The sequence below is a fragment of the Actinia tenebrosa genome, unplaced genomic scaffold (genome assembly GCF_029948245.1).
Source record: "Actinia tenebrosa isolate PJP-AT-01 unplaced genomic scaffold, QUT_ActTen_1.0 PGA_scaffold13__45_contigs__length_12533684, whole genome shotgun sequence".
Taxonomy (NCBI): Eukaryota; Metazoa; Cnidaria; class Anthozoa; order Actiniaria; family Actiniidae; genus Actinia; species Actinia tenebrosa.
Window position 1 is genome coordinate 1264858 of NW_028292573.1, and position 11740 is coordinate 1276597.

At 42.4% G+C, this 11740-nt stretch overlaps 1 protein-coding gene and 1 long non-coding RNA gene across 2 annotated transcripts; both read left to right on the forward strand.

The window, feature by feature from the left end:
* The first annotated feature begins 4607 nt into the window (after positions 1–4607).
* Positions 4608–7310, forward strand: LOC148911565 (uncharacterized). Its single transcript, XM_089029157.1, has one exon. The coding sequence runs from the start codon at positions 4608–4610 to the stop codon at positions 7308–7310; it is 2703 nt and encodes a 900-aa protein (XP_088885283.1).
* An 857-nt stretch (positions 7311–8167) lies between these two features.
* LOC148911566 (uncharacterized) lies at positions 8168–8564 on the forward strand. The gene is made up of 2 exons (XR_016119612.1): positions 8168–8295; positions 8525–8564. It is a non-coding gene; the product is annotated as an uncharacterized LOC148911566 (long non-coding RNA).
* The last annotated feature ends 3176 nt before the right edge of the window (positions 8565–11740 follow it).

Here is an 11740-nt window from a genome sequence, read left to right on the forward strand (position 1 = left end):
TTTTTGAAGGTCGAGTCTAAAAAAAACTGAGCAGTTTCAATATTTAGCTGAGCAGACAACCACAATTCAGTGTGAAGAAGGGCAATTTATTCTCTCTACTAGCGACACTCTCGTATTGTCATCTTTTGTGGGTGCCACGCCTCATATATCACCTTGCACTCACGAGGAGGCTGACACAAGATTGATCTTGCATGCATCTGACTGTGCGCGACAAGGTTTTGACACAATGTTTCTTCGAACAGTAGACACTGATGTAGTGGTACTTGCTATTTCTAACTTCAGTCGTTTGGGAATTAATAAGATGTGGATTGCTTTTGGAGTGGGTAAGAATTTCAGGTACATTGCAATACATGACATCACCAAGGCTCGTGGAGATAAGAAATCTCGGGTTCTGCACATTTTTCACGCACTAACAGGTTGCTATCAGACATCAGCGTTTTTAGGACGAGGGAAATGTACAGCCTGGGCAACGTGGATGTCTTAGGGAGAAGCAACTGGTGTTTTCGCATCCCTTAGGCAAAGTCCCACAATGCAGGATGTTCTAGATGCCATGCCTCTCCTTGAGAGATTCATGGTTCTGATGTATGACTGGACAAGCCAGAGCCAGAAGGTTAATAATGCAAGGAAAGTACTGTTTGCGCAGAAGGAAAGAATCCTCGAGAATATCCCATCAACTGCTGATGCACTATTACAACACACCAAAAGAGTGGCCTACCAAGCTGGGCATTGCTGGGGACAGTGTTTGTGTAAAGGACAACTCCTCAATTCATTCTTTCTTTTATTAATTAGCTTATTTACATTCATAATATCATATTTTTATGGTTTAATCCTAGTTACGATACCTAGTTACGTTATTGTTTTTCTTTGTTTATTCCCGTTTTTGTTAGCGTTGTAAAATGATCCTTTAGCGTCACCACGCGCATAAAAAAGGCCATAAGCGTCCCTATTAGCCAGTTTTTTCCAAATAGTTACTCGTAAATATTGATTGTGTATCCAAACTCCTTTCGAATACGTTCCTTTGGTAAATCCTTGGTTTTTAGAGGCAAGCGGGATCGATATGTAAGTACTCCTTTATTTCTTATTTAGATATTTTGTTCGGAAAACTCAAAACGCCCACGCTATCAAAATGAGTTTTATACTGCTTTATGCCATGATTATACTTATTATATTATCTTTCTTGCGAGTAATATTCATTTATTATGTTGTTGTTAAATGTATTCATAAAATGCCAGTTTTCTTATTCAAATCATGTTGGTAATTAGTTTTTAATGTGAGCTGTTACAATGTTGTATTGCAGTTTACGTATTGGTATCAATAAATTTGCGTTTACTCAGTGATCGTCCTGGTAGCGTGAATATTTGGTATCGCTCGCAGTAAAGTTCGCCCGCAAAAGCATCTTAGTCAGTGGTCGCGACGCCTGGGACGTGGGATTTTCGTCGATACGAATCTCACCTGCACGCCCTCCTCGGTTGCCCCAAGGCTAAAACGCTTACAGTAAAATATCGTGGCTCTCTAAATGTACCATTGATTTACGAACTTTCGTTTGGAACAGCGAATCCGCATCTAAGTGCATGCTTGGACAACAAAATGAGCATTGTATCCGCACCGGAAGACCTAAAATTCTTTCATCGCCACAAAGACGATAACATCTTACCACAAGAAACACACCCTTATGCATCATCTGTTGTCGATTGGAACATCAGAAATGAATCTGCTAAACGGAAGTCCAAGCTATCAGATAGAGGAAAGGTTTTCTTTAAGGAAACCAGATCAAAAAACCGAAATTTGGCCTTCAAAAAGTTAAAAAGACAAATTGATCTTAGCAAAGAACTATGCAATCATCCGGAACGTGACGTAGAGTCGCTGGAGTCAGAAAGAAACAAATTAGACTCATTGAAAGATGAGCTTAATGAGGCGCAACGAGTATACGATGAGATCCTGGAAACGGAAACAGAAAAAGAAGAGTCCTACCGTTGGTTTGATATAAGAGATCGCGAATACACCGAATGTAGGTTAAGAATTTGCGAACAGATTCAAGCTTTCGATAGAGCCTCATATCGAACAAAGTCCGTAATATCCGGTGCTACGTCGCGTAGTACTAGTGAGAAATCTCGCTCATCAAAGTCAAGTTCATACAGGTCGTCATTTTTACCCTTACCCGAAGCCATAGCTAACGCAGCCACCAAATCAGCTAAGTTGAAAGTTGAAATGGAATTCCTCGAGAGAGAAAGGGAGTTCAAGCAGATGCAATTGGAAAAAGAAATTGCTTTAGCTCATGCCGAAGAACAATCTTTAAAGAAAATGTTAGATGAAGAAATTAAATCTGGCGACGCACAGAAATTTGTCCACGATACTAAGGACAAGAAAGGTTTTAAGACTGATGAAGTGCGAAAGAGCCCTCGGAAATTGAATCCGCAAGTCTCCCCATACGAGCCTAAGTATTCAGTCCAGATTCCAACTTTTCCTCAAATCCCGTTTGATCAAATCCCAGAAGTACATAAACCACTAGAGTCGAAGGGTATGGAATCAGCTCTAAGAGAGATAGTAAAATTGCAAGCGAAGCAAACGGAACTAAGTTCACATATTATTAGTCAACAAAGAGCTGTGCATCTACCAGTTAAAGAGCCTCCAGTATTCTCTGGTGACCCCTTCGAATATCCTGCATTCATCACCGCCTTCGACACTATAATTTCTGCGAACGTACCTTCAGACCGAGATCGCCTCTACTTCCTCGACAAGTACACGGAAGGAAAGGCAAACACCGTAGTCAAAGGTTTTCTAGCGACGAACTCTGACAAGGCATATCAAGAAGCTCGCAAGTTGCTAGACAGTCGCTATGGAAATCCCGTACATGTCGCTGAGTCATACAAATCGCGGTTGAGAAGATGGCCACAGATAAGTGATGGAGACAACGCTGGTATTCTCGATTTCTCCGATTTTCTCGTCAAGTGTGAAACAGCTATGGAAACAATGCAATCGATGTCAGAGCTCAACTCCACTCAAACTCTTATGCAAATCTCTGCCAAGTTACCTTCGTACTCCGGAATAAAGTGGTGCCGTTACGCCCATGAGCATCAAGCCAAGTCAAGAAAGCCAGCATCTTTCAGTGACTTTGTCCAGTTCGTCAGACAAGAGGCTGAATTAGCGAACGACCCAGTCTTCTCACCGGAAGCTCTCATGAGGGAGCGCAAAAGGACAACAGTTACGTCAAAGTCTCGCAACCACAGAGGTAACCATAGAAACAAGTTCAACAGTAAGTCCCAAGCCGGACAGTCCTTCGCAACAACAGCTAATGCAAGTGAAAGCTTTTCAGCTCCTACACGTCAGTCTGCTCAACCTACAGATCAATCATGCCCAGTGTGCGACCGAGAACACGGCTTGGCAAGATGCAATACATTTATCAAGAACACACTAGAAGAGCGAGGTGACGTCATTCGTAAGAATAAGCTGTGCTTCAGATGTTTTCAAAAGGGTCACGTGTCTGCCAGGTGTCAATCCAAGCAAAGCTGCGCAGAGTGCGGAAAACTCCACCACACCTTGCTGCATGGAGCGAAACCCAAGCCTAGAGCAGAGAAGAGTTCCGAATCTAGAACCCAGTCCTCCCGCGGAGACAACACCCAAACGGAGGTCACATTTAGTAATCCTACAGTAACAGAGTCTGCAAATACCAATGCATCATCAAGCACATCTTTAAACTCCGTGGACAGTCAGTCTCAAGATACAGTTACTAACTCAAAGATCGTTCCAGTCATTCTGTACCATAAAGACAACCCAGAGAGGGGAGTTAAAATCTACGCGCTGTTAGATGACGCAAGCGACACAACTTTCGTCACAGACAATGTACAGAAAGAACTAGGAATCCAAGGACTAAAGACAAGACTGAGCCTTAGTACTATGCTGGGTCGTGAAGTGATCAACGTGTTGAAGATCGATGGGCTAATAGCAGAGCGTCTGGATAGAGGTGCCAAAGTAGAACTTCCCAAAACGTACACCAGAGCACGCATCCCACCAAGAAAGGACCAAGTTCCAACACCTGACGTAGCTGACAAATGGCCGCACCTTCAACGCATAAAGGATAAAATCCTAAAGTTCGACGAAACTCTGGAAATTGGGCTTTTGATTGGGTGTAATTGTCCAAAGGCAATCAAACCTAAAGAGGTAATCACTGGCAAGAGTGAAGACCCCTACGCTGTAAGAACCCTTCTTGGATGGTGTATTGTTGGACCTGTTAACTCATCCGTCTCGACAAGTATTAGAGAGACCCCAGCCTCAGCATGCAACTCGATAATAGCGTATGAGGTGATCCCAGAGTCTGGTGATAGTGTGAGTATCGTTCATCATAATCAAGCGAAGGAGATAATACAGCCATCTACGATTAGCAAGATGTTTGAGCTAGACTTTATTGAACACAAGAAGACATCACTGCAAGGAATGTCAAAGGAAGACAGAAAGTTCTTGGAGATTGTAGAAAAGGGAATTCACCATTGCGTCGATGGTCATTACGAACTTCCTCTACCTTTGAAAGATAGCAGCGTGCGCCTTCCTGACAATCGCGAAAGAAAAAGTTCGCTCGCAACCCTTCCTTTCGCAGTGACTACGTAGCCTTTATGTCGAAGGTTATCCAGAGTGGGTATGCAGAGAGAGTCCATGAGCCTGCCAAAGGTAATGACAGACGAGTTTGGTATATTCCACGCCATGGCGTATATCACCCGAAAAAACCGAACAAGATACGCGTCGTCTTTGACTGTGCTGCGCAGTTCAAGAATGAATCCCTCAACAAACACCTGCTTCAAGGACCCGATCTAACTAACAGTCTAGTTGGAGTACTTCATCGATTTCGGCAAGAACCTGTTGCTTTCACCTGCGACATAGAAGGTATGTTTCACCAAGTAAAAGTCGACGAGCAAGACCGCGATCTTCTGCGCTTCTTCTGGTGGGATAACGGCGACATTTCTCAAGAACCTCAAGAGTACCGTATGACAGTCCATCTATTTGGCGCTACCTCATCGCCTGGTTGCGCTAACTTCGCGCTGAAGCAGACAGCGAACGACTGCGAAAGCGAATTCGGCACTGATACATCAGATATGTTGCGTAGCGATTTTTACGTTGATGTTGGTTTAAAATCTGTGTCTACAACCGAAGAAGCCATCAAGCTCGTCCATAACGTAAAGGATATGTGTGCTAAAGGAGGATTCAATCTGCACAAATTTGTCTCCAACAACAAAACGGTTTTGAAGAGTATCGCAGAAGCTGACCGCGCGGATGGCGTCAAAGAGCTGAATCTAGATCTCGACTCGCTTCCCTTAGAGCGCACGCTCGGAGTTCAGTGGTGCGTGGAATCTGATTGCTTCAAGTTTTCAATCGTGTTACAAGACAAACCATGCACTAGACGTGGAATATTGTCGACGGTTAGCTCTGTATTCGATCCAATCGGTTTTGTGGCACCACTAATGCTAGAAGGAAAGTCAATCCTACAAGAATTATGCCGTCAAGATCTCGATTGGGATGATCCCATTCCTGATTACGTCAAAACCAGATGGGAAAAGTGGAGAACAGAGCTCATGCAGTTAAAGAGTCTTCTCATTCCAAGGTGTTTCAAGCCTAACGACTTTGGTCGCATAGTCAAGACGGAACTTCATAATTTCTCTGATGCAAGCACAAAGGGTTATGGTCAGTGTAGCTACATCAGACTAGTGGACGATAATCATAGAATACACTGCGCCTTCGTCACTGGTAAATCGAGAGTAACCCCCTTGAAACCCATAACCATACCACGCCTTGAGCTAACTGCAGCAGTCTGCTCAGTCAGAGTAAGTCAGCAGATACACCAAGAATTAGAGTATACAATCGACGAAGATTTCTACTGGACAGACAGTAAAGTGGTATTGGGTTATATCAATAACGAGAGCAGGCGTTTCCATGTCTTCGTCGCCAACAGAGTACAAGAGATCCAGGATAACACTCGAGCTGAGCAATGGAAGTATGTCGATACGAAGCAGAATCCCGCAGATGAGGCATCGCGCGGAATGAAAGCTCAAGATCTTCCGATGTCTCGATGGATTCTTGGACCAACGTTCTTGTGGGAAGAGAAAAGTAAATGGCCAATCAGTGACGATCCAAGAGCTAGTGAGCTTTGTCAAGGTGATCCAGAAGTCAAGAAATCTGTTGCTATGGCAACATCGACAGAAAGAAAAGGAATGCCAACCCTTGAACAGAGGTTAGAGTACTTCTCAGATTGGCACCGTGCAAAGAAGGCTACAGCCCTCTGCATGCGCTATATCCAGCTCCTTAAAGACAGAGTCCAAGAACGAAAGCCACTCAAACCTAAGGAGCCAAGACAGCTCACCGTAGACGAGTTAGAAGCATCTGAGCGTTTGATAGTTAAAGCGGTGCAGTCTAACGCCTTTGAAGAAGAGATAGCTGATCTGAAGAACATGAAAGGGGGTGGTCATAATGAGAGACCTGCCACAGCCGGAAGAACCATTGTGAAGTCTCGCAGTTCGCTATTTAAGTTAGATCCATTCTTAGATGAGGATGGACTATTACGCGTAGGTGGACGCCTGAGGTATGCAAGCCAAACAGACAAGATCAAGTTCCCAGTCATTCTTCCAAGAAAAAGCCACGTCACGTCGCTAATCATCAGGCATTTCCATGAGCGCGTAAAGCATCAAGGAAAGGGAATGACGCTGAGCGAAATTAGATCAAATGGGTTTTGGATAACTGGAGGCTCGTCTGCCGTCAGTCATGCAATCGTATCATGTATCAAGTGCCAAAGGCTTCGTGGAGCTGTTCAAGAACAAAGAATGGCGGATCTCCCCAAGGATCGTCTCGAGCCAGCGCCACCGTTCACAAGTTGCGGAGTTGACTATTTTGGCCCCTTCTTGGTAAAAGTAGGTCGTAAAGAAGTTAAACGCTACGGTGTTTTGTTCACGTGTATGGCTTCCAGAGCTGTACACCTGGAAGTTGCCAACAGTCTCGACACGGATTCCTTTATAAACGCGTATAGGCGTTTTGCAAGTCGTCGTGGACCGATACGCCAATTGAGGAGTGACCAAGGTACGAACTTCGTTGGCGCTCGCAGAGAGTTAAAGGAAGCGCTAGCTGAGATGAACGAAGACAAAGTAAAGACAGAGCTACTCAAGGATAACTGCGATTGGATAGAATTTAAGATGAACGTCCCATCGGCAAGCCACATGGGAGGAGCTTGGGAGCGTCAGATCAGAACCGTGCGGAACGTTCTATCATCCCTGCTTCAAGACAACGGAACGCAGCTTGACGACGAGTCCCTAAGCAAGCACCCTTATGTGTGAGGCGGAAGCTATTGTTAACTGTCGTCCATTGACAGTTGATCAGCTCACGGATCCAGAATCACCTGGCGCTCTAACACCAAACCATCTGCTTACGATGAAGTCAAAGGTACTGCTCGCCCCCCCAGGCTCCTTTCAGTCAGCAGACCTGTACTGCACAAGACGCTGGAGACGAGTACAGCATCTCGCTAACGAATTCTGGTCGCGATGGAGAAAAGAATACATCACTAGTTTGCAGCAGCGCCAAAAGTGGATGCACTCGCGAAGAAACCTACAAGTCGGTGACATCGTCATTATTAAAGATGAAAACGCCACAAGAAACAACTGGCAGCTAGCGAGAATAACGGCGACGCACCCAAGCACAGACGGCCTGGTGCGCAAGGTTCAGGTAACTCTTGCGGAGAGTTGCTTGGACAAAGAAGGCAAAAGGCGTGCTCCACTGCGGTATCTGGAGCGTCCTGTACAGAAGTTGGTTCTTCTTATGCGTGCTGAGGAGTAAGAACCGGGGTAAGTCCCGACCGAGGAGCCATCAAGCACACTTCATGAACACTGAACTGTGAGAATTTTTCTCATGATTGACATATATGAACAATATCATTGAAAATTTGTCTAGATTAGGTTAGATTTATAGAATAGATTTAGGTTAGTGAAATATTACTATTTCAGGGGAGCCATGTAAAGGACAACTCCTCAATTCATTCTTTCTTTTATTAATTAGCTTATTTACATTCATAATATCATATTTTTATGGTTTAATCCTAGTTACGATACCTAGTTACGTTATTGTTTTTCTTTGCTTATTCCCGTTTTTGTTAGCGTTGTAAAATGATCCTTTAGCGTCACCACGCGCATAAAAAAGGCCATAAGCGTCCCTATTAGCCAGTTTTTTCCAAATAGTTACTCGTAAATATTGATTGTGTATCCAAACTCCTTTTGAATACGTTCCTTTGGTAAATCCTTGGTTTTTAGAGGCAAGCGGGATCGATATGTAAGTACTCCTTTATTTCTTATTTAGATATTTTGTTCGGAAAACTCAAAACGCCCACGCTATCAAAATGAGTTTTATACTGCTTTATGCCATGATTATATTATCTTTCTTGCGAGTAATATTCATTTATTATGTTGTTGTTAAATGTATTCATAAAATGCCAGTTTTCTTATTCAAATCATGTTGGTAATTAGTTTTTAATGTGAGCTGTTACAATGTTGTATTGCAGTTTACGTATTGGTATCAATAAATTTGCGTTTACTCAGTGATCGTCCTGGTAGCGTGAATATTTGGTATCGCTCGCAGTAAAGTTCGCCCGCAAAAGCATCTTAGTCAGTGGTCGCGACGCCTGGGATGTGGGATTTTCGTCGATACGAATCTCGCCTGCACGCCCTCCTCGGTTGCCCCAAGGCTAAAACGCTTACAGTTTGGTTTCCCTTCCTGAACTACCTTTCCTTGTGAATGGGGACGACAAGATCCACATCAGATACATGGCAGCCTCAGTGGACAAATTTACCAAGTGAGTCAAAAGTATGCCAAGAGCTTGTAAAATGTGGATGCAAGGCTGAGAGAGGTTACAGAGGACATTGCAAATGCGCTAAAGCTAGCATGCTGTGTACCGCACTTTGCAAATGTGGAGGCGAATGCAAAAGAGAGGACTAAGCTCATGAAGAACTAAAGATGGGTTCATAACTGGTAGAGGTTTGCATTATGTAATACTATAATCATGCAATGATACGCTAAAAGTTTGGTGTTGCTTTGAAAATATTGTACACATTGTAGACTTTTTACCAGAAGTTGGCCTACACCACCCCACCCCTAAAGGCTAAAACTTACACCCCCCGGACCAATTTAAGTAGGGTCCTTGCCTATATTAAATCAGCAAATCTATTACTATACTTTTGTTATGTTGAGTGCTGGATTATGTCGGCCATGCATGCATTTTAGATTTTTTTACCAAAACTTGCCCTTACCTACGCCCCCCCCCTAAGTGCGAAACCCCCCCCCCCCCAAATTTCAAGATAAGACTCATAGTTTAAATTTATCATATGATCTAATACTGTAATACTACCATGTTTGTTGCTGTCTTAATAATATTTTCTGCATTTTAGATTTTTTTGATCGAAATTTCGAATACCTTCTAAGGGTAAAGGGTTGACACCCCACCCCCCGGAAAAAAAAAGAGTTTGATTCATAGCTAAAATTAATCAGTACATTTAATATTTTAATTCTGTCATTTGGTGCAGTTTAGATAATAGTTCCAGTGGTTTAGAATTTTTAATCAAAATTTGCCTTACCCTACCACCCAAGTGCAAAAATTGTTCCCCCCGAACGAATTCAAGGTGGGTCCATAGCTGAAAGTACTGTAATCAGCCTGTCGAATAGTATAATTGTTCCAGATTTGGTGCTTTTACCTCAAAGTGCACAATTATGTCATCATTTTGCTGGACTAAAAGTCTGTTTATGGATTTTGCGCCTCTTTTGAAGGTTATGATAAACTGATAAATTTTGCATAATAAATTTAATAGTTTAGTTTCTATTATGGCTATATTCCGCGAACATGACAGTATTTTTTCCCTCACATTTTATATTTCCACTGACTCAAACAGGAAAGTTTTGATTATTTGGGACTTTGAGGGGGAGTCAGGATGGCGTGGTGGTAAAACGCTAGCCTCTCACCTCCGGGGTTCGAATCCCAGTCACCCCATGTGAGCTGAGTTGGTTGGTTCTCTTTCTGACTCCGAGGGTTTTTCCGGTCCTCCGGTTTTTCCTCCCTCCTCTCAACTCAACCCTAACTAATTCAAACTGGTTAGAGCTGTGCTCCGGGGTCATACATGGACTCCGAATGGCTCAAGAATTATCTTTGAACCACCATTATGCGGTTCTTCTTGATGAAGGAATGCTGAAGGTGGACATGGAAGGCGGGAGAGGCAAATAGGTGCAGGAACAATCCGCGTACCTCGCATGTGTAGTGTAAGTAAATATTTCGAACGAATATCTTCTATCGAGTGTTAGATAATTTTGATATGATTTTTAATTTTGTTTAAACTCGTTCAACCGTTCATCGGTTCCATTTCTTCCCGCCTAAAAGTGCCTACGGATCGTGTGACCTTAAACGATGACCTGATAAAGTCTGTTAAAATATCAATCATAATGAAAAAAAAAAAAAAAAAACACGCGAAAAAAGTTTTATCCGATGCTTCTTCTTTCTCTCATAGAACGACCTACAAAGAAAAGCCAAAGCCCTGGCTGATGGAGATGAAGAAAACTTCACCCTTAAAATCCAAAAAAGGTATTCTTCTAAATCATTAGGCAGATTAAGGTTCCCGTTTTTTCTTCCCGCAAACAGCAAACGTGACCACTTTTTCATCGTTTCCCTACAATTCACTTAACCTTTTGCAAACCTTCCCGACAAACACACATATTCTTATTTTTATATACTACTTGGAGATCATTGCGATTCCTTTTGACTAATTTTAAAGAATTTTTCATGGCACGCCGGGTCAGCTGTCTCGGGTTTCGCGACTTCCGGTTGAAGCCAAAATATGGCATCTCAACCGCGTGAATTGGGTGAAGGACTAGGAACTAGCTTTGGTTGGTATATAAAAGGCTCGCTATGCAGAATGGGATAGAGCGCGAATTTAGAACAATGAAAGAATCAAAAAGTCTGATAAATAAGCTTTATTTTGATACCAAAGTTACCCATGTTGCTTAAAATTTGAATATTTTGAGTGGGTCTACTCTTCCTCACATATTTGTGCCGTCGTAGAAGCCTAGAAAAACGTATTTTTTTCGCTTGTGCAGTTTTCTTTGAATTAATTAGAAATGGCGCGAGAAAGTTGATGCTGGTTTCTTGAATTATCAGGTAAGAATCGTATGTTTTTTGTTTCTTATAAAACGAAGCAGAGTCCCGTATAGCAGAGTCAAAATTCTTATGGAACCTTTTGACGTCAACAGCCTTGGTCCTGTCCTTTTGTGACTGTGAATCATGTCTAGCAAGTGCTTTAATGTAGGTGCTTATATGAAAGCTAGACGGGACATTCTCAAAGATTTAGCGAAGGAGAAAGCGAAAACTTCAGCAGCAGTAAAGGCAGAACAACAAAAAGTTCGAAGATTGAAGGAAAAGGTAATTTTGTATGTAATTAATTCGTTGAATTTTCGTTCGCGATCACAGACGAGTCAGAGTTTACTCGACTAATTTATTTCAACTCTAACTCTTACCCATTCCTTGGTATAACTTAACTAATTATGAACTTGTTTTTGTTTTAATTGTTGTTTTTTTTGTTTTTGACGAAATCTTTGAAACTTCTGGCTAAATCCTGCTTAAGTTTGATTTTGCATAACCTATTTTTGTTTACAATAAATTCTCCCAACTATGTTGCTTTGTATCGGTATATAAAGTAAGGAGAACTTACAGAACGATCGGAAAGTGTTTTCTGTATGA

What these genes read in the sequence shown, in the direction of transcription:
- LOC148911565 (XM_089029157.1), top strand. Translation starts at nt 4,608, where the DNA reads ATGTCGAAGGTTATCCAGAGTGGGTATGCAGAGAGAGTCCATGAGCCT.